Below are 20,929 nucleotides of genomic sequence, written 5' to 3'. Positions count from 1 at the left end.
TGCTTCCTCCAGACACAATTTTCCTTTTTTGTTGTTGTATTACCTGAAAGACTTTGCTGTGCGCTGAATTGTCTGCCGAACATGCCCTCATGTCTAGTGGCCCCGTTGTCAGAGTTGTTCTGTTCAGGAGATGTTTCTTTCTGAAGATCCAGTGACCGCTCAGCAAACGTCACAGGCGGCAATGTTGACACCAGGTAGTGACCCAGTCTGAAACAATATAATCCATGTAAAGAGAACACCAAACCAGGCAGTTTTCGCTTAAATAAAAAAACTAAACAACAGAATTCACAAATGCAGCACACGGTGATCAACTAAGAAAATGTTCCTATAAAATTACACTTTGATCCATATACACAGAAGACAATACCAAACCGTACATGAAAAGTCTTCATTTGACACAAGGTCATCGTAAAGTCACTTGCTCACTTGCAGGCAGTGTCGTTCTTAGGCCTTGGTGTGCATTCACTGGCGCACACCCACCACATGGCCCATTCCTTAACGTGGTGTGGTGGTTTGCGTGTCTCGGTGACCCTAAGAGCTATGCCAGCGGGAGTGTAAACTCCTGGCAGGGCTTCCCAAGCTGGACAGGCCGAAGGGTAGAGGCCAGACTAATATGGACCAACCTTGTGCTCACAGGGCAGGTCCTTGGGCCATGAGCTAAGGGTGAGGTAACCCTGACAGAAACCTCGAGTGCTGAAGACGTATGTGTTGGGCCGCACGGCGCACTCCAACAAACCACAACACTACGCATCAACTGCCATTATGACACTTGGAAACTGGCGCACACTTTTTTTTATCTGACGCATTGTTCTGATCCCTGGTAGGTCAAACGCTTTGACATGTTTTGAGTTCTTTGCCAGGACATTTGAACCTATACATATTTTCACTCCAGGTCCAACTGTCCTATTGTCCTGTGAGTATGGAAACAACACTGAGAAGGTAAGTCACACACTAAGTGTTTGCCCACTGAAAGGTGAATGTGGGAAAAAATGTGTGACTGGACGGTTTGATGCCATCACAGAAACTGCCAAATGCTTGGTATAAAGAAGATTTATTCCAAGACCATCAGGTCGCATATATAGTACATGAGGAACAATTGGGACCACACAACAAGCTAAGCTTTTACCATGTGTGGTTACATTTTTACATCTAAATAGGAATCATTTTTCATGTGCTGTCAAAGGTAAAAAAAACAACCTAATGCCAAATGCTTGAGGTCGGTCTCTTTTCACCTCCTCTGATGCATCCCAACACAACAGAGTAACCATTCACACAGTAAGCTAAGTACCTCAGGAGGCCATAGGAATCTGGAGCCCCAGTGAAAAGCTCGCAGATGACGCTGGCAATGGTGTTGGTGGTTGACACGGACAGTTGCACGTCACGCAGAATGTTCAGCAGCTTGTTCACCAGGCCCATGTCACGCATCAGCTCACAGTTGGTCTTCGCCTCGCTGAAAATAGTTTCAGTTGTTTTAATCATTGGAAAAGGCACGGAGAGTCTATACTTCAAACTTTTGTAATTCAGTATCACCTAGTCATGAGAGCTTTCTTTCTGACTTAATCTCCAACATTGTCAGAATATACTACCATATTTAGATCTGTCATCCTTTCATGATGAGTTACTCATTTTCTTCTTTTCTTAAAAATCTAAAATAATGGGGATATTTGACCTCAAAATGTAGTTTTATGAAAGCAAACAGAGCACACTTGTTTTTTTCAACAGTTATTCTACAAACCTCAATACTGTAATATTCTTGTCAGATGATAAAATTGCTTGACTGCGAAAAATGACTGACCTGGAATCGGTGAGCAGTTCATAGAAGTGTTCATACAGTGACCGCTGCAAGTCGCCTGGCGCCTTGTGCCACACCTGGAACCAGCAGTAGATTCATCAGTTACCTGAAGTTCCCTTGTACTCTCATAAAAACGGGGGCCCGGGTAGCTCAGGTGCTAGAGCACTGGACTTGTGATCGAAAGGTCGCTGGTTCGAATCCGGGCCGGGACGGACACAGGTCAACCTTATGTGCAAGAGACGGTATCCATCTCCCACCCCCGTGTCACCACAGTGGCACGTAAAAGACCTCGGTCATTCTGCCATAAGTGCAGATGGCTGATACCACCTAAACACGCATACGCTTGTGTATCTCATCTAAAGTCGGGTTAAAACCCGGGAACATGCCCCTAATGGCTTTGCCGTGAGGGCGTAAAACTTGAATTTCTCTCTCTCATAAAAACAATCAAAGCACACACATCATTTTAACTTGGTGAAGACTAAAATCCCAGTAACATGAAACAAAACAAGAAAACGGCCTGAAGAGAAACAAAGATGATTCATTTATTTATCCCTGTCCTATTTTGAAAGGATAAAAAGAAGAGGGAATTGCTGGCAATAACCCGATATTGCCCCATGTGAGGTTCACAGTCCCATTGGGTGAATCTCAAACGGTCGCTCTTCTGTCACAATGTGACGTCACTTCCACAGGGTTATTTTGAGACTATGCCAAATGGCTAGTGGGTGGGTAGAAGGGAAAGTGATACTAGTCACAGAAACAAAACCAGCCAGTTCAACGCAAGAGAGAACAACAAGTATCTTATATCACAGGTATCAAGATCAGTCAGTGGAAGCATGCGGTTATTTAGCAGAAAACTTAATCAAAAGTATAACTGATAGTTGGTTTTAACGTCCTCAAAGGACCAATTTGGGACAGGTAGAGTAATATGCTTTGTGGGGGGACAAAACACTGGACAGATAAGAGTGTAACTGTACCTCCAAGTCGCAGAGTAAGTCATCGAAGGCCACCTTGTTGGGAATGACGGCACTCTCTCTGCCAGAATCCAGCGAGCCAACCAGAGAGAACGTCAGGTGTAAGATGTGGCTGTTGAGGAGGTTTGTCTTCTTCTTGTACAGCATTGCCAGCAGCTGCGCGTCAAAGTGAAACGAATACACTTATATGTATAGCAAATCTACAATAGTTTGTAGGTCTACTTCCCTTGAAATTGGCGTATGCTGCCTGAATGGCGGAGTAAAAACGGTCATACACGTCAAAATCCACTTGTACAAAAATATGAGTGAGTGTGGGAGTTTCAGCCCATGAACGAAGAAGAAGAAGAAGTTAGTTCTAACATTAATTGTAATTCAATCAAGTTGGCGTTTTAATGAAACAGATCCTGTGATTGGTCAGAATGCCCCAACTCATTAAAAATTACCGGTCATTAATTGTCGATAACCACTCGCTAAAAAAGCCATTAACCACCTGCTGGCGAGGCGCATTGATACAACCTCAACTAGTCTCGGTTAGCTTTGAGGGTCATTTTACAAGTAGGAAATATGAAGGCCAACGAAATACCGAGACCATAAGGTATGCGAAGTGATGACGTCGAATACGTGACGTAAGTTGATGCATGAATTCTTCCGGACTACGTCAGTCAATTCCAAAGATCGCTTTTGTGATGAAAAGAATTTGTTTTAGAGTTTGCTGTCCAGAAACCCGTCAAAAAAGAAGGGAAAATGTATGTGAAAGAAAACAAAACAGGAGCCGAGTGATAAGATAGGAATACAGAGACATATTTCTTGGGACTTGACCCTTGCAGGTAGGTGGACTGAAAGTAGTGTGTGAACAGAACAGAACCAATTCTGTCTGTTTACCATCGCATGAAAGCAGGAAAGAGATCGTCGTCAGATTGAATTACAATAACATTAACATGCTTCCATTTGAAACTTCTCGGTCTTCATCGTGGATTGACGCCCTCCCAAAGTCTAATTGAAGCCGGGCGTCAATCCACGATGACGACCTCGAAGTTTCAAATGGAAGCATGTTAATGTGTAAATAGTAATCTAGTGCTTTATGCATGTCAGTGTTTTTATTTCTATCTATTTTATTGTTTGTGATATGTAAATGGGTACATCCATTCACAATACCTTCATGGTTCAGCAGAATAAAAATAAAAAAACATACTGTCAAGATCTGCTGAACACGTTGTTACTGAATCTTTACAATAGTTTGATTGTTAGTTATCATTCGATGTGCAAAAGTACAAAATAAAACCTAGCAATGTCCATGTTCTTAGCACAATAGTTCACATCAACTCTGCTACTGGTATTCGAGTCAATACAGCAATTCCAACTACAGTGAAACCCCCTTTTAAGACCCCCTCCATTTTAAGACCTTCTTTCCTCATATTTTTTTTTCATTACCTCTTTAAATTTCCCCCCATTGAAGACCTGATCCTTACTAAGATCTCATTTTCTCAGATTGCTCAAGGTCTCAAAAGAGGGGTTTGACTGCAACACATGTTCAGTAAAACTCACCTGATACCCCCTGATGCGGTCCATGTCCCACATGGAGGCGTGGTTACTACGGACAACACAGACAAGGGCCTTGACTGCCGCATACAAGCCCTCCACATCTGTTGCCATGGCGATGAGACCCAGGAGGCAGGAAGTTCCACCCACATTTTCCAACATGCGGGCCACAGGCTTGGGGCAAAACGTTCGCACACCTGAGACACAGAGATTTATTGAATGTGAAGCATATACATGGGCAAGTACTTGAAGGGTGAAATCAAAATCAACACACCATGGTCTACTCTCTACTACTACACACACACTCACACACATGCACGCACACACAGACACTCACACACATGCACGCACACACAGACACTCACACACAATCACACACAGACACTCACACACACACACAATCACACACAGACACTCACACACACACACAATCACACACAGACACTCACACACACACACAATCACACACAGACACTCACACACACACACAATCACACACACACTCACACACACACACAATCACACACAGACACTCACACACACACACAATCACACACAGACACTCACACACACACACAATCACACACAGACACACACACACACAATCACACACAGACACTCGCACACACACACAATCACACACAGACACTCACACACACACACACAATCACACACAGACACTCACACACACACACACAATCACACACAGACACACACACACACACAATCACACACAGACACTCACACACACACAATCACACACAGACACACACACACACACACAATCACACACATACACTCACACACACACATACAATCACACACATACACACAAAATCACACACACACACACACACACACACACACACACACAGACACTCACACACACACACATTCACACACAGACACACACACACACAATCACACACAGACACTCGCACACACACACAATCACACACAGACACTCACACACACACACACAATCACACACAGACACTCACACACACACACACAATCACACACAGACACTCACACACACACACAATCACACACACACACAATCACACACAGACACGCACACACACACACAATCACACACACACAATCACACACATACACTCACACACACACATACAATCACACACATACACACAAAATCACACACACACACACACACACACACACACACACACACACACACACACACACACACACAGCTCCCTCTCACATCCTTCATCAAACATTAGCCCAAGCTTACTCCCTGTATTCACTGTAAGGCTTCTTTTTAAGCCTACTGTCTATATGATACTTACCGAGACAGTACTATTCTTGCACATTATCTATTATAGGCCGAAAAAATTGGACAAAACGCTGAGTGGGTACAATTATCTCCCATAACCATGCGCCACCGTGGATCCCAAGCACTGTCCGAGTGCTTCCCCCTTACAGGATGTAGGTGGCGCGTCCTCTTTCTTTATGAGCTGCAGACCCTCAAAAAGCCCATAACATATCAAGAGGGGAGGCGGGAGGGAAACTCTAATAGTACTGTCTCGGTAAGTATCATATAGACAGTAGGCTTAAAAAGAAGCCTTACAGTCAATATAACACTTACCTCGACAGTACTATTCTTGCACAGAATACCAGAGTGGTGTGAGGGTGATATGTAGAGTATTAAACTCCTTAATCAAAATCACTTAAATCCAAGGATTAAGATACCCAGGCAATTTTCGAACAGTACTACCGTAAAAGAAAATATACCCAAGAAACATACCTTAGACTGACGTGACCATGCTAGCAACCACTGCTGTGTGGTGAACTCAATGTCAAAGTCCAGGCCACTCAAAGCTTGAATACCACTGAGTCTACGGCAAGTGGCTAAAGCGATGAGGAACAATTAGTCTTAAAAATCAGCAACTTGATACTGATGCCTGCCAGGGGTTCAAACTCATTGCTACGCAGGAGTTTGAGGACCAGAAAGACATCCCCCTTGGGAAATGAAACCAGAGGTTTAGACACCGCTGCATTGCTAATACCCGAAAGGACATTAGCGATGAGGGAGGACCTGATCAAGTGTTCAGTTCTGCGACCAGTAGCGGCCGCAATCGTGGAAGCGATGGCAGATCTGTATCCAAGAAGAGTCTTAGAAGAAAGACTCTTCTTTTGATACACTTCCACCAGGAAGTTGGCCAAGTCCTGTGTTGAGGGATAAAGCGGCTTTATCCCCTTGGACAAGGCGAAGGTGGCCCAAGCTCTCCAGCGTAAGTCGTAGAGCTGATTAGTTGATCGCCTCTTAGCGTTCAAGGAAAACTCTACTGAACTCTTGTGCAATCCTAGTGCAAGCAGTTTGGAGCGCACAAGAGCCATGCGGTCAAGCACAGACTCTCTGGACGTGGATGAGGGAGGCATGATCGAGGCTGGAGCAGACCTCCCCCGTCCAGATCCAGAGGTAGAGGGTCTACGTGGGTGAGACCGCGAAGATCTGGAAACCACGGAGCTGTTGGCCAGTAAGGCGCGACCAAAATCAGTCTTGGTCGTTCCTGCAGATATTTTGCCAGCACCCTCGGAATCAGAGATGTCGGGGGATAGGCGTAAGCATCGAGGAGCCTCCACAAGAGAGTGAATGCGTCCAAGTGGAACGCATTCATGTCTCGGAAGGGGCTGACGTACCTGGGAAGCCGAGCGCTGAATCGAGATACGAACAGATCGATCAGAGGACGGTCCCACCTTGCCCACAGACGCTGTAGAACGTTGTGAGCGATGGTCCATTCTGTGGAGAGAACCTGATCGCCCCGACTGAGAATGTCGGCCAGGGCGTTCAGTTTCCCCGGAACGAACTGGACTGACATCCGGACCTGATTGGTCTGGCACCAGAGCAGAATCTCCTCCGCCAACAGGGAGAGGGACCGAGAATTGGTGCCCCCCTGGTGGCGAAGGTAAGCTAAGCATGTGGTGTTGTTGTCCCCGTTGAAAATCAGAGGGGCCAAGGACAGGCCGAATGGGAGGGCCCGAAACTCGAACACCGTGCCCTCCCAAACGAACCAGAGCAGATGTCGGTACCCCAGGGCCACCAGGATGTGGAAGTAAGCATCCTGGAGGTCCCAGACATGGCCCAATCGTTTGGCCGGATGGCCAACCGGACCGACGAAGGGGTTTCCATCTTGAACTTGCACCTGTGAAGGTACAAGTTCAAGGTGGAGAGGTCCAACACCGGCCTGAACCGGCCGTCCTTTTTGGGGACGGTGAACAGGCGGGAGCAGAACCCCAGAGAAGGCTGAGAAAGGGGGTAGACCGCCTTCTTCTCGACCAACGAGTTCACCTCGTCCTGAAGAGCCTGCCATCTGGCAGGCTCTCGAGGAGGGGGGAACGTCCAAGGTAGAGCGGACAATGGAGGTTGTGACGACAGCGGTAGAGAAAACCCCGACCACACCACCCTCAAGAAAAACTGGTTGGAGACCAGTCTGCCCCACATGCCGCGGGCCCGAAAAAAGGAAACCGCCGGACGAAAGAGGGGCAACTTGAGGGGGCGTCAACGTAGGGCCGGGACTCACTGAAAATTCTGCTGGCGGGCAGGCGCAGGCTTGCGACCACCCCCCCTGGTGGTGCTGCTTCCCCTTACCTGTCTGAGCACCCTTCGTCTTGCTTGGGAACGCAACAGGCGCCTAAGAGGAGGAAGAAGGAGGCAGTGAAACTGGCTTCTTCTTCTTCTTCTGAGGCTGGGAGCTGGAGGTGACTGTAGCACTTCTCTTACTCCCCGCCGCCGTCGCCGAAGCAGCGAGGCCAACCATCAGAGAATCAGTGTTCCTCTGGCGTGTGGACTCCACCACAGAACGAACAGTGTCCGGATGAAAGAGGGAAGAAGGCTGAGGAAACGTGTTCCTCAGACTCTTCCTCATATCCGGAGGCACTATAGAAGTAGGCAGAAAATGATCACGGAACAGGGCCAATAAAGTGGACCCGTGTTCCAATGGCCAATTCTGCCGCAGACGTCACGCACGATCGCACGGCATGCAAAGCCCGATCCACTCGAACCGTGTCAAGGACCTGAGTGGAATCGGACTCTGCCCGATTGGGAGGGTCCAACAGTGTGGACAGCGTGCTCATCCATGTCAAGGCCTGTGATTGGGCCTCGACTGTGGAAGAAACGGTGGCCTCAAGATTGTGGAACGAAGCAGAGCTCAGTTCCACCTTCTTGACCGAAGGCACCTCCCCAACGAACACATCACCGTCAGTCCCACCCTAAACACTCGAAGTCTGGAAAGGGAGAGTTCGAGAGTCAAAGGGAAAAGGGAGGGACGAAACAGATTGGACACGAGGAAACAGTGGAGGTGCGCCTCCCGAAGGAAAGCATGGCACTGAACCCGCGTCCTCCCGAGGAACATAGGTCGCGTTTGCACGTGAATCTGTACTCCTCAGGCGATGTGCTGCCGCTTCCACCGTGGCACTTAGACTAGGGTGGAACGCGAATTGCCGGCGGCCGGATCGTTCATAAAACGAGCCGCCGGCAGACGCGGCGTGAGCCTCCCGCGCCCGGGCCGAAGCGGACTCAAAGGACGAGAGGGCGTCTCAGGGAAGGACGTCCTGAAACTGTTCAAACGTCCTTCTAGCTGTGCGAGGACGAGCCTCCTGCCTCTCGTCCTCAGACCCCGGGTCCACGTCCTGTGTGTCAACACTAGACGACAGACGCTTAAGAGAGGCATCCGTGACGTCAAGACGCCGCGTGATGTCTGTCATGTACTGTTGGAAAGTACGAAGCATAGCTTCGGAAGTTCCATCAGAAACCGGCAAGGGTAGAGGTTCAGTGTTAACCTCAGGGCGACCCTGATCCTCCTCCCTATCGTCCTCCGACTCACTCTCCTCTTCACTTCCCGACAACTCCTCAAAAGCAGGAGTGTAGGGAGCTTGAGGGGGAAGAGCCGAAAGCGATGAAGCAGGCTGTGAAGAAACGCCCACAGAAGCAAGAGGCCGCGAAGACCCCTGCCCCAAAGACGAAACGTCTCCAGCAGCCGAAGGGGGAGAAAAACAACAACCCTGCGACTGTTGGGTCAGCCCAGCCAACGAACCCCCGCCATTTATAGACTGAACAGGAACCCATGGGGTCTGATCAGAAAAGAAATGGTCCGGTCCGGTCGGGGGTGCCGATCCGGTCCGGTAGGGTGGTCCGGTCCGGTGCCGTACCATCCGGAGGTCCCGTTCAGCACCGAACCATCGTACCCACAGAAGTGTTCGGGTGGTTAGGTCCGGACGTGGACATACCGTACCATCCGGACCCGTAGGTCCGGTGGTCCGGTTCGGTGCCAGACCATCCAGACCAACAGAGGTGGTCGGGTGGTCCCGCACCGGACCATCCGGACCCGTAGGTCCGGACCCGTAGGTCCGGTACCATCCGGAGGTCCTGTTCGGCACCGAACCATCCGTACGCACAGAAGTGTTCGGGTGGTTCGGTCCGGGCGTGGACGTACGTACCGTACCATCCGGACCCGTAGGTCCGGTTCGGTGCCAGACCATCCGGACCAACAGAGGTGGTCGGGTGGTCCGGACCGGTCCGGTAGGGTGGTCCGGTGTTCCGGTCCGGTGTTCCGGTCCGGTCCCGTACCATCCGGAGGTCCCGTTCGGTACCGAACCATCCGTACCCACAGAAGTGTTCGGGTGGCTCGGTCCGGACGTGGACACACCGTACCATCCGGACCCGTAAGTCCGGTATGGTCCGGTTCGGTGCCAGACCACCCGGACCAACAGAGGTGGTCGGGTGGTCCGGTCCGGACCGGACCACCGGTCCAGCACCGGACCATCCGGACCCGTAGGTCCGGTCCGGTCCCGCACCATCCGGAGGTCCCGCTCGGCACCGAACCACCCGTACCCACAGAAGTGTTCGGGTGGCTCGGTCCGGACGTGGACATACCGTACCATCCGGACCCGTAGGTCCGGTTCGGTGCCAGACCATCCGGACCAACAGAGGTGGTCGGGTGGTCCGGACCGATCCGGTAGGGTGGTCCGGTGTTCCGGTCCTGTCCCATACCATCCGGAGGTCCCGTACGGCACCGAACCATCCGTACCCACTGAAGTGTTCGGTCCGGACGTGGACCTACCGTACCATCCGGACCCGTAGGTCCGGTGGTCCGGTATGGTCCGGTTCGGTGACAGACCATCCGGACCAACAGAGGTGGTCGGGTGGTCCGGTACCGGACCATCCGAACCCGTAGATTCGGTCCGGTCCCGCACCATCCGGAGGTCCCGTTCGGTACCGAACCATCCGTACCCACAGAAGTGTTCGGGTGGCTCGGTCCGGACGTGGACATACCGTACCATCCGGACCCGTAGGTCCGGCATGGTCCGGTTCGGTGCCAGACCACCCGGACCAACAGAGGTGGTCGAGTGGTCCGGTCCCGACCGGACCACTGGTCCGGTACCGTACCCTCCGGACCCGTAGGTCCGGTGTGTTCCGGTTCGGTGCCAGACCACCCAGACCAACAGAGGTGGTCGGGTGGTCCGGTCCCGACCGAAACACTGGTCCCGTACCGTACCATCCGGACCCGTAGGTCCGGGGGGTCCGGCAAGGGCCAGAGGTACTGTCCCGCACCGGACCCTAAGGTCCGGTACGGTCCCGTACCATGGGTCCCGTCCGGACCAAACCCGGAGGTCAAGTCCAGTCGGGAACCGTGGGTCCGGTTCGATCCCGACCCGTAAGCCTGGAACGTTCCGGACCCTTGGTCCGGACCATCCGTCACCCGAACACCAGACGCTAAGGAATGGCGTGGGGTCAAGACGGTCCGGTCGGAGGTGTCGGTCTGAGCAACAGAAACAATGTTCCCGTCGCCCTGACCATTCGACAGAAGTACCACGTTCTGTCGAACACCTCCACGTCCAGTAACTAGTCGGCCGGAGCGTTTCAAGAGGGACAGCCACCAGTCACACGGACGTCAGAGGGAACCGTAGTAGCAGTGGTCGTAGGCACGAAGCCTGAAACCCCTGCCCCCACAGGACCGCCCTGAACGGGGTCAATTCGCATCCCAACCCCAGCGGGGAGGGAATTCAGAGACCCCGTCATCTCCTCCGATCTCCCCCCCCAGGAGGCCGAAACTACTGTCAAAACAGCAGCAGACGACCCAGCGAGGGAGTTCAGAGGAGGACCCGTGTCCCTCCTGGCTTCCACAGCGGTGGAAACCGAGGAGGGCACAGGAGAGGCACCGGAAAAAGAAAGATTTTAATGCCAACTGCACCCGGTGTTCCCAGGCGGTCACCCATCCAAGTACTAACCGGGCCCGACGTTGCTTAACTTCGGTGGTCGGACGAGAACCGGTGTTTTCAACGTGGTATGGCCGTTGGCTGTCAAAACCTGAGTCTCTCCAGTAGCCCCTAGATCGGATTCACCAACCCCCAAAGAGGGTTGGGAATCGACCTGCCCCCGGATTCGAGCCAGGGGGGAGAAGGAAACCTTCCCCCCAGGCTTGAAACCGGGAGGAGCTGAAGCCTGAGACTGAGGGCCGGACAACGGCGTCGAAGGGGGGGAAGCCTGTTCCACTGAAGGAGAAGGAGAAAGAAGCTTTTTCTTTCCCCTCGAACTTCCCCGAACCTTCGACGGCGCAGCCCCGCCCGAAGTCCCAGGCTCAAGCCCAGCCTGTTTGAGCAAGCTCGCATTGAGCTTGCTCAAACAGGCTTTCTCCGCCCTCCCTCGCCGCAAACGCAAAGCGTTTGGGGAGGGAGAGTCGGAGCGCCGAAAGATCCCCTTCTCCGTGCGTAAAACATGACGCTGGGCGCCCGGAGAAGGGTTGCCCCCGGCAGACTCTGGTTCCGTAGAACCAGAGCCCAAAACAGGACGAGACATCCTACCTCGCCCTGTACGTACCCTTAAAGACCGAGAATTAACAAAATTCAAAGAAAATTTAGGTCAATACTCAAGTGAATGCGGCGAAACGAGAAGCAGACGACCGGTCACCACGAAGTAGGACGGGAGGCACGCCGAGTCCGCCACACAAAAACGGAGGCACAAGTTGAAGGAAACACAACGTAGCCTCAAGCCAGAAGTGGAATAACACACAATAATCCAACAGGTGATAGTCCACACAGAAAAGGAGCCTCTTAGTCCAAAATAATCCGGGAGCGTAGCAGAAACACAGCCGGTCTGACACGCGCGAAAAAAGAAAGAGGACGCGCCACCTACATCCTGTAAGGGGGAAGCACTCGGACAGTGCTTGGGATCCACGGTGGCGCATGGTTATGGGAGATAATTGTACCCACTCAGCGTTTTGTCCAATTTTTTCGGCCTATAATAGATAATGTGCAAGAATAGTACTGTCGAGGTAAGTGTTATATTGACTGGTCTCCTCCACTCAGCAGGACAAACAAACAAAAATGCAAGAAACAACAGTGAAAGAATGAAGCGTATTCCTTTAGGTAATTGGATGAAGACTGACCAAGGTATCCCATGAGCACAGCCCCCAGACTGCGAGCTGGACCAGCCAGGTGACCCGCAGCGTTGTGAAGAATCCTAATGGGGGTGGCGTTCTCGTGCGCTGACATTGCAAGCTGACCACAAAGAAAAGCAAGCATAACATTAGTTAGTGAGTGATATCGCCCCCAAAAAAATTTTTTCAAGTTCTTTAAAAGCTGTTATAAAAGTTGAGAGAAGATACTGACTGAGAAGCGCATGTTGGTTGGCTGGTTATTATTTTTTATCGTCTCTTCAGCTGATACTGCTATTCAAGACTGATGCAAATTGGAGAATCGCAGAAAGCCAACTGACCTGTTTGGCAATAGACTTGCTGTCGACCTTGTTGTAGACTTTGCGAACTTTGGCCACTGTCAGCTGGCACATGGCATGGGCGTGCACTGCCAGCATCACCTTCTCTTCTGTGATGAATGGTCCACACAGCTCGTTCTCCTCTGCCAACAAGCAACAGTTTTGAAAACATTTCCTTCATGACCAGATTTCTGCCTTCAACTTTACGTTCACAAATCATATCACAGCAGAAAAATCATATGTCAAATCAATGTTAAAAGGTCAAGCAGCTAACAAGAGCCAAAGAATTGAACACCCACTCTTTTTCACATGGGAATGTTTTCAGTACAAATTGCATACCATGATAATTTCAATGCAGACTGTCGCTGCAATGTGTGCTGCAGTATATTTATGAGACATTTTGTTGTTTAGATTGCTGATCCTGTGGACTTTGAAAAAAACTATCAGTGCAATGTCTTCTCAGGCGAAAAGAAGGCCAAATATACACTTGCTATATTCATCCCTTTGTTTCACTCACCTGACAGAGGAGCCTGCAGACTTCCAACGTACGTAGGTCCCAGGCGATAGATGGATGTGACCACAGCAGACGCCACAATGTCCTCCAACAGATACAGCGGGCCCTGTCGCCACGAGAGACGAGACTGGCGCCGTAGCTGTGGGGGCGAGCCGATGTATGCGAACACTGAGGTGAAGGCCGAGGGGCTGGCGGTTCCTCCTCCGCCAAGGTTGGGGGAGATGTAGTGCAGCTGTGAATAATTAGAATATCATTGTCAACAATCAAATCAAATTAACTTTATTATCTCACATGGAAAAATTGCAGTGGTGATGCATGTAACATAAAGACAAACAAAACACAACAACATTACCATTATGTTTAAATATATGTACTAAGTAATAACATTGTTCTCAACTAAACACCTCTCTGCACACAAAACTCTCGCTGTTAATCTTGTCCATAATCACCACAGAAAAGAGCACAGGAAAGAAGAAAAAATACGATAAAAAAAAATTGCTGATTGATCAGTAATCCGCCATGATGCTCCTATCTTTAAACCTGTTGTTTTCGTAAATCAAAATCGTCTTTGTAAGTCAATCTCCTTTCATTCTGATAAAGTCTGAGCAATAATTTCTCTGGCAGTTTCGTTTGAATTGGACACTCAATCAGACACCAAACACCCACTCTGCCAAACCACCACAGAACAGGACTCTAAATGCTAGTGCTGAAACAATATCTGTTGCCTATTCTCAGTATTTGATAGAAGATAACTGGTGGCACTACTTTGGTTATGTTTCCTACTGCATACTTTGAAACCTGAGACACAAAATGACGGGCGCAGTGGCGTGGTGGTAAGCCTAATCGGGAGGTCGTGAGTTCGAATCCCGGTCGCTGCCGCCTGGTGGGTTAAGAGTGGAGATTTTTCCGATCTCCCAGGTCAACTTATGTGCAGACCTGCTTGTGACTTAACCCCCTTCGTGTGTACACGCAAGCACGAGACCAAGTGCGCACGGAAAAGATCCTGTAATCCATGTCAGAGTTCGGTGGGTTATAGAAACACAAAAATACCCAGCATGCCTCCCCCGAAATCGGCGTATGGCTGCCTGAATGGCGGGGTAAAAAAACGGTCATACACGTAAAAATCCACTCGTGCTAAAAACATGAGTGAACGTGGGAGTCTAAGCCCATGAACAAAGAAGAAGAAGAAGAAGAAGAAGAGACACAAAATGAACACATAGACTTAACTCACATTCAAGTTTCCTCGCTAAAGCCTCAGACATAAAGCATGTCCAAACCTTCATCCACAACATTTGGACTAAGATCAAGCACCAACCTTCTGTGTCTCCATATGATCGCCATCAACAAACAGGCTGACACTGCTGTTCTTCATGATCCCAGCACGGTGAAAGATGAGCATGAGGTGGTGCCACTGTCCTTCCTGCGTCAGCTCTGGGCACCAGAACCTCACGGTGTTGTCGCTAAGGCCAGGATCTTGCTCAAACTCACATCCGTTGCCTGAAACGATCAGATGATGTACATGTAAAAAATTGTCCACACTAGATGGCAAGATTTGCTTCAAAGGCACACAGTGTAGAAACATCAGGTTCAATGACCTAACAAAGCTTCAACTTCCTTCATACTAAGTGCTGACACAACTAAGAAGTTTGTACCTTTTGCATGCGTAAAATGAATTAAACATTATTAATGAAGAATGCTCTCTCCCATGGCCAAGCATTATCATCCTTCTTCACCTCAAGCTCCACCAGTTACAGCTTTGCTACTACCACTTCTAAACGTCTGAGCGTCTCACTGATGTCAAAAGGTCAAGTTTCGCTACTACCACTTCTACATTTCTGAGCATCTTAGTCTTACTGAGCACCTCACTGATGACAGAAGGTCAAATGGATAAGCAATGGCAATTCAAACAATTCTGAAAAGCTATAAGCACACCACTTTCCACGTTTATTACATGGATACACAGCTACCATACTGCTTCAATTCAGAATGAACAAATCTGAAATCAATTAAAAACTGACCCGACACAGGCATGTAGGACTCCTGAGTGGTAACTATCAGCGCTCTGTCACGTGAAGTCAGAAACACGCTCAGGCAGATCAAGTTCTCCTCGCGACCTTGAATGTTGCGCACGACTGTCAGCAACCGCACGGGATGGCCATCCGTCCCAGCGCTGCTGAACTTGTCCACGCAGAACCATGTGGACAGAGTGAGGCCTGACTGAGGTGGGAACACTCTCTCCCCTGGTGATAGGGAAACAAATGGTGTTGTTACAAAGATGGACATTTGAAAGCAGTTCTGGCAACAGAGAAAACTGAGAGCTCAAGAAACGAGCTACACACAGATTGAGGTACATTTTAAATTAAACTCACCAATTATGTAACAGGGATGAAAAGTATGAGAGCAGCTTTGATAACTTTACCAAAGAGTGAAAGGCGAAAGAATATCGTTTTATACCTAAAACTACTTCGTTCCGTTTTCTATACAATAAAACAGTCAGACAAGAAACAGCATTTGCATCTCTCCTGACCTAAGCCTTTCCAAACAACGCAACAGCAAAATCTGTAGGAACACAACACCAAAAGAAAACAGTATGCGGAAAACTTGTTTTAAACACACCTGTGCCTATGCCTCCGATAACAGCCGGCTCAGAAGTGCCAACCACACCTCCAACCACAGAAGGCGTAGGGGGTCCCTGAGGGGCAATGCTGGGTAGATACAAGCAGGCAAACCCTTCTGCCGCCATGTCAAACTCCACAAAGGCGGGGGTCACAGACGCTCCATGCATCCTGGCGTCTCTGGGCGTCGTCATGGAGACAAGGCACTTGACGCGGGTCAGCGGCACTGGGCGGCCGGCGGACTGCAGCTTGCGCTCCGTTTCCATGGTGGCCTGTTTCTCCTCCATGCCGACAGACCAGGTGATGATGTCGGGGTCGTGCCAGGGCAGGGAACTCTGGTCTTGGTACTCCTCTTCCACGGAACGACAGCTCAGCGGTGAACCCAGGCGGAGGAAGTCTCTGTCAACGCAGACAAGCAGTGAGACTTGATCAACTTTTTCAAGTTATGTTCACATGTACATGTACTTCTTTTATGCCTTCTCTTGGTGCCTTCAACATTTGAATGCAAAATTGAAATAACAAGTTTGAATTTTACACTATACTTGCGCAATAAAGCAGCAATCAATGCATGCTTGTTATGCCTCAGAGTTTTGGCAATGAGCTTTCATGTTCTTCAATATTGACCTACTTTTTACCTGAAATTCATCTGGCTTTTGCATTGCAAAGGCAAGTCTTCATTCCCAAACCTAAAGGGCTACACACAATGAAAAACAGAGACGAAAGAACAAATCTGACAACCTTGCACAAATTCATTCAGCAAAGCAAGGTAGAAAAGATGGGCTGAGTAAAGATAAGTTTCGCACTCACCTCAGATCTCTAGGTGTCAGTGACTGTGACGCCAGCCTTTCAAACATGTGCTGTAGGGGAGGGTGCAGGGAGTGAGTTTCATCTGTCAGGGCAGCGCTGGTGTGACTCAGCAGTTCATGCGGCATTCCGCTGTCGCACAGGATCTGCTGGTTGCGTTCTGGACGAAGCAGCGTCTTCAGCATGGAGGCTGTGAACAGCTGAAGTTCCATGGCCACCTGTCAACAGCAGAAAGTATGGACCATGCGTATGTTGAAAGCGACAACCACAACAGGGGTTCTCCTTTGTGACTCAAAATAAAAAATATTGTTATGTTATTATTACTTTAGTTTGGTTTAGTATTTTATTCAGTTACATAATACAAAGCCAAGGAGTTTATGATATAACAATGGAGCAGAACAAGATAACTTAAAAATGTGCTCTAAGAAGCAAAAGAATAATGTGGCAAATGATATTAAAAATGCATAATATTTAAACCAATCAAAACAACAACAACAGTAACGACAGCGAAAACTACAACAACAATGGCACAGAAACACAAAAAAGAAGAGTATTACATACAGAGAGACAGAGAGACTTTTGTTTGACTGGCTGCAATGACCAAGTGGTGTTTTTATGTGTGTGGTATGTATTCTTCTTGTTTCTTAGGGATTACTGGTTTACATAACATGTGGCAAGATCACTGAAACTTGCATACCCTTCTGTCTGCATGATCGATAGCTGGCAAGAGATGGAATATGGAGAGAACGGCTCCTGCATGCACCACCACGGGGTCTGGCTGGCCATTGAGACTCAGTCCCATGCTACCTGTGCTGCTTCGCTTGGGACGCTGGCTTGCCTTGTCTCCGCCTGCCCCTCCTTCTTCTGACATGTGTTTGCGTAGACAGGGAGAGTCTGTTCGCAGGTGACTTGGTCTGAAAGAAATTGGCAGGTGAATGATTCAACTGTAGCAATCAGCCACAGAAACACACACAAGCACTCACACACATGCACTGCGCTCGCACGCACACACACCACCAAAAACTCCATTTTCAAGATCCTTAATGTAAGACTTCCCCCCTTCCCTACTTTTTAAGACTTTCTGTTCATAGCATATATAAAATTACACTTCTGTTAAGTATTTCTCTCTTTTAAGACTTGATTCTCTCGCATTTTTGCAGTCTTCTTCTTCTGCGTTCGTGGGCTGAAACTCCCACGTACACTCGTGTTTTTGCACGAGTGGAATTTTACGTGTATGACCGTTTTTACCCCGCCATTTAGGCAGCCATACGCCGCTTTCGGAGGAAGCATGCTGGGTATTTTCGTGTTTCTATAACCCACCGAACTCTGACATGGATTACAGGATCTTTTTCGTGCGCACTTGGTCTTGTGCTTGCGTGTACACACGAAGGGGGATAAGCCACTAGCAGGTCTGCACATAAGTTGACCTGGGAGATCGGAAAAATCTCCAAACTTTGCCCACCAGGCGGCCGCGGCCGGGATTCGAACCCTCGACCTTCCGCTTTGGAGGCCGACGTCTTACCACCACGCCACAGCGCCCGTCTTTTTGCAGTCTTAAAATGGAGGGTGACCACTGTGACAACAAAATATGAGTCTGTCTATGTACTCAAAAGATAAGTGAAAATTTTACCTGTCAAAGGCATCCAGGGACATATCATACAGGTAGCGTAACATGGTGCATGCAGAGGCAAGCTTTGCTGGCAGTGAACACTTCAACCTGAAACGTAAAGCAAACAAAACAACTTTCACATCCATATATAGACCTGAAAACCAACTAGGACAGCAGAAATAATATGTACAACCATCTCTATAAGCCTCAACATATCCTGACGCTTAAGAAGACCTCTATTCATCTACCCACAAGAGCAACAAATACTCTTACCCCTTAAGCAAAGAGGCTGTCTGAACAACACAAGTACATGCACATAAAAGAGGAAAATTTGCACTAAAGCAAAATCTTGTCCACTAATACATGACTGCATCCAAACAGACAAACAAAAACTGTGGCAATATCCCGATTAAGCCCCATATGAGGTTCACCGTCTCATTGAGTGAATCTCAAAATGTTCGCTCTTCTTTGAATAATCCTGGAATATGCCCCAAAAAACATCTTAATTGCTAATGATCACAAGTCCTTATTTAAACAAATACACTAAGTGTTTATTGCTGCCTTACTTTTCCTCTTTGGTGTGAGAGAAGAGGTCAGCGAATGCCTCATGCAAGTCCGAGTCTGGTTCAGGTGTGAAGAAATCTAAGTGCGCAGGTATGTCCACAGTACCAGAAAAACAGCCCAGCAACCGCACAGCTTCTGTCAGGCTGTCATACCTCACCTGAAAATCAGACAAAATTTTGATGTAAATTAAGAGTTTCTTAAAGAAATGCAAGCAAAAATATTACTAGAAGACATTACTAGAAGCCGGAATGCCAACTAGGCTATCCTTGTAACCACAGTTGTATCTTTTGGTATGATGACTTTTGCATTTAAAAGCAGAGACTGTGCAACAATGACCAAAAAAACCAAAAACAACAGACAAAAAAATGTGAAAATTACCAAAGAGGCAACACCTATTCTTCACATAAAAACACACAGTTCTTTTTTCAATAGATCTCATGGAGAGAAACTCCAAAGAAACAGTACAAAACAACCTCAACTCTACGACAGAAAAGATCGCAAACAAATTGTAATTCATAATTTTAACAGTTGGTTAGGTAACTTAATGAAAAGCACTGTTTTTAATCGATTAGACTTAACATTTTAGTAAGTGATGTGTGAGTAAGAACAGCAAATATTAAAACAACTGTCTCACTGATCGTGACGATACATAGTATTTTCTTGTCATTCTGTTGAAACGGATCTGCCAAAGATTGACAATGACTCTTTGTTGGCAACATTATCTTATATGAAATTACACCAATACTTTGAATTAATGAGTACCCACTTCAACATTTGCTTTTATACTGCATTCTTTTTTACTTGTTTCTTTTTGTCTTTCTCTTTTGATGATGATGACGACGATGATGATAATAAAGACAATGGCAACATCGCTGGTAGCACTGCACAACTACAAGCTACGCAACACCCACAAACCCCTGCTAATAACACACACACACCAAATGCTTGCAGTGTGTACTAAATCAAGCCCTGTAGTTGAATACAACAGATTTGTATTCACTGAAAAGACGATTTTTGGATATAACTCTGTCGGGTTTGTACTGGTTGTGAAAGAGTTAATACCCTTGCTTTTCCTCTGACAAATAACTTCACACGTGCTCCTGTCCACGTGTTTCCCACACAAACCCTCGCTAGTGATTGCCCGTTCCATGATAATTCAATGTTTGTCTGAGTAAAAAGCAAGGGCATTCACTCTTTCACAACCCATACAAACCCAAGAGAGTTATCTTCGAAATTTGTCTGTTACATGCTAACCCTTACCTCTGTGGTGAAGAACTTGGCGTTTGCAGGCTCGTATCTCATGGCTACTGTCAGGGTACTGAACACTGTGTGTAACATCATCAGCACATCCCTGCGCCCAACTGCAACAAGAATACAATATTTGACGCTTCAAAAATCTTGCATGTGAGCTTAATAATTTCATTGTCCAAAAAAGAAAGAGAAACAAGACAAAATAAACCACCTTCACCCACAAAAAGCAACAAATAAAAATAATCAATTCTGTAAAACTCAATCAGCTTGTCATTTGGTCAGCCACTTGAAAGGTTTCAGTGATGCGTCAGAACTTTCAAGATCAGTGTAAACATAATTCATTCTGAGTGAAACACAGCCAGCTGACAACTAACAGTATGAGCGAAGCTATCAAAATGTCCTCATTTTAGCACAAATTAATGAGTTTCATCATCCTGGCTGTCTCCCGAATTAGCCCCATGGAAGAGACATAGATCACATACTGACAGAAGAGTGAACATTTTGAGATTCAGTGAGTGTAAAGTTGAACCTCA

General features: G+C 48.0%; 1 protein-coding gene and 1 non-coding gene across 3 annotated transcripts in view; both read right to left on the bottom strand.

Moving 5' to 3' along the window:
* LOC138958529 (WD repeat and FYVE domain-containing protein 3-like) overlaps positions 1-20,929 on the bottom strand; it is a 98,783-nt gene that overhangs the window by 61,172 nt on the left and 16,682 nt on the right. For both annotated transcript variants that reach the window (XM_070329723.1, XM_070329724.1), the window contains exons 15-30: positions 20,406-20,506; positions 19,148-19,302; positions 18,603-18,689; positions 17,670-17,886; positions 16,976-17,190; positions 16,170-16,567; positions 15,572-15,793; positions 14,869-15,050; positions 13,557-13,785; positions 13,043-13,182; positions 12,714-12,825; positions 4,309-4,499; positions 2,767-2,919; positions 1,796-1,869; positions 1,289-1,450; positions 44-207 (exon numbers count right to left, since the gene is read on the bottom strand). In XM_070329723.1, coding sequence (XP_070185824.1) covers positions 44-207; positions 1,289-1,450; positions 1,796-1,869; positions 2,767-2,919; positions 4,309-4,499; positions 12,714-12,825; positions 13,043-13,182; positions 13,557-13,785; positions 14,869-15,050; positions 15,572-15,793; positions 16,170-16,567; positions 16,976-17,190; positions 17,670-17,886; positions 18,603-18,689; positions 19,148-19,302; positions 20,406-20,506 — 2,802 coding nt within the window. The remainder of the gene's footprint in view (positions 1-43; positions 208-1,288; positions 1,451-1,795; positions 1,870-2,766; positions 2,920-4,308; positions 4,500-12,713; positions 12,826-13,042; positions 13,183-13,556; positions 13,786-14,868; positions 15,051-15,571; positions 15,794-16,169; positions 16,568-16,975; positions 17,191-17,669; positions 17,887-18,602; positions 18,690-19,147; positions 19,303-20,405; positions 20,507-20,929) is intronic.
* On the bottom strand, positions 11,508-11,626 carry LOC138960544 (5S ribosomal RNA). The gene has a single exon (XR_011454020.1). It is a non-coding gene; the product is annotated as a 5S ribosomal RNA (ribosomal RNA).

Source organism: Littorina saxatilis, linkage group LG2 (genome assembly GCF_037325665.1).
Source record: "Littorina saxatilis isolate snail1 linkage group LG2, US_GU_Lsax_2.0, whole genome shotgun sequence".
Lineage (NCBI taxonomy): Eukaryota > Metazoa > Mollusca > Gastropoda > Littorinimorpha > Littorinidae > Littorina > Littorina saxatilis.
Note: the sequence above shows the minus strand (reverse complement) of the source record. Positions and strands in the feature narration are given on the sequence as shown.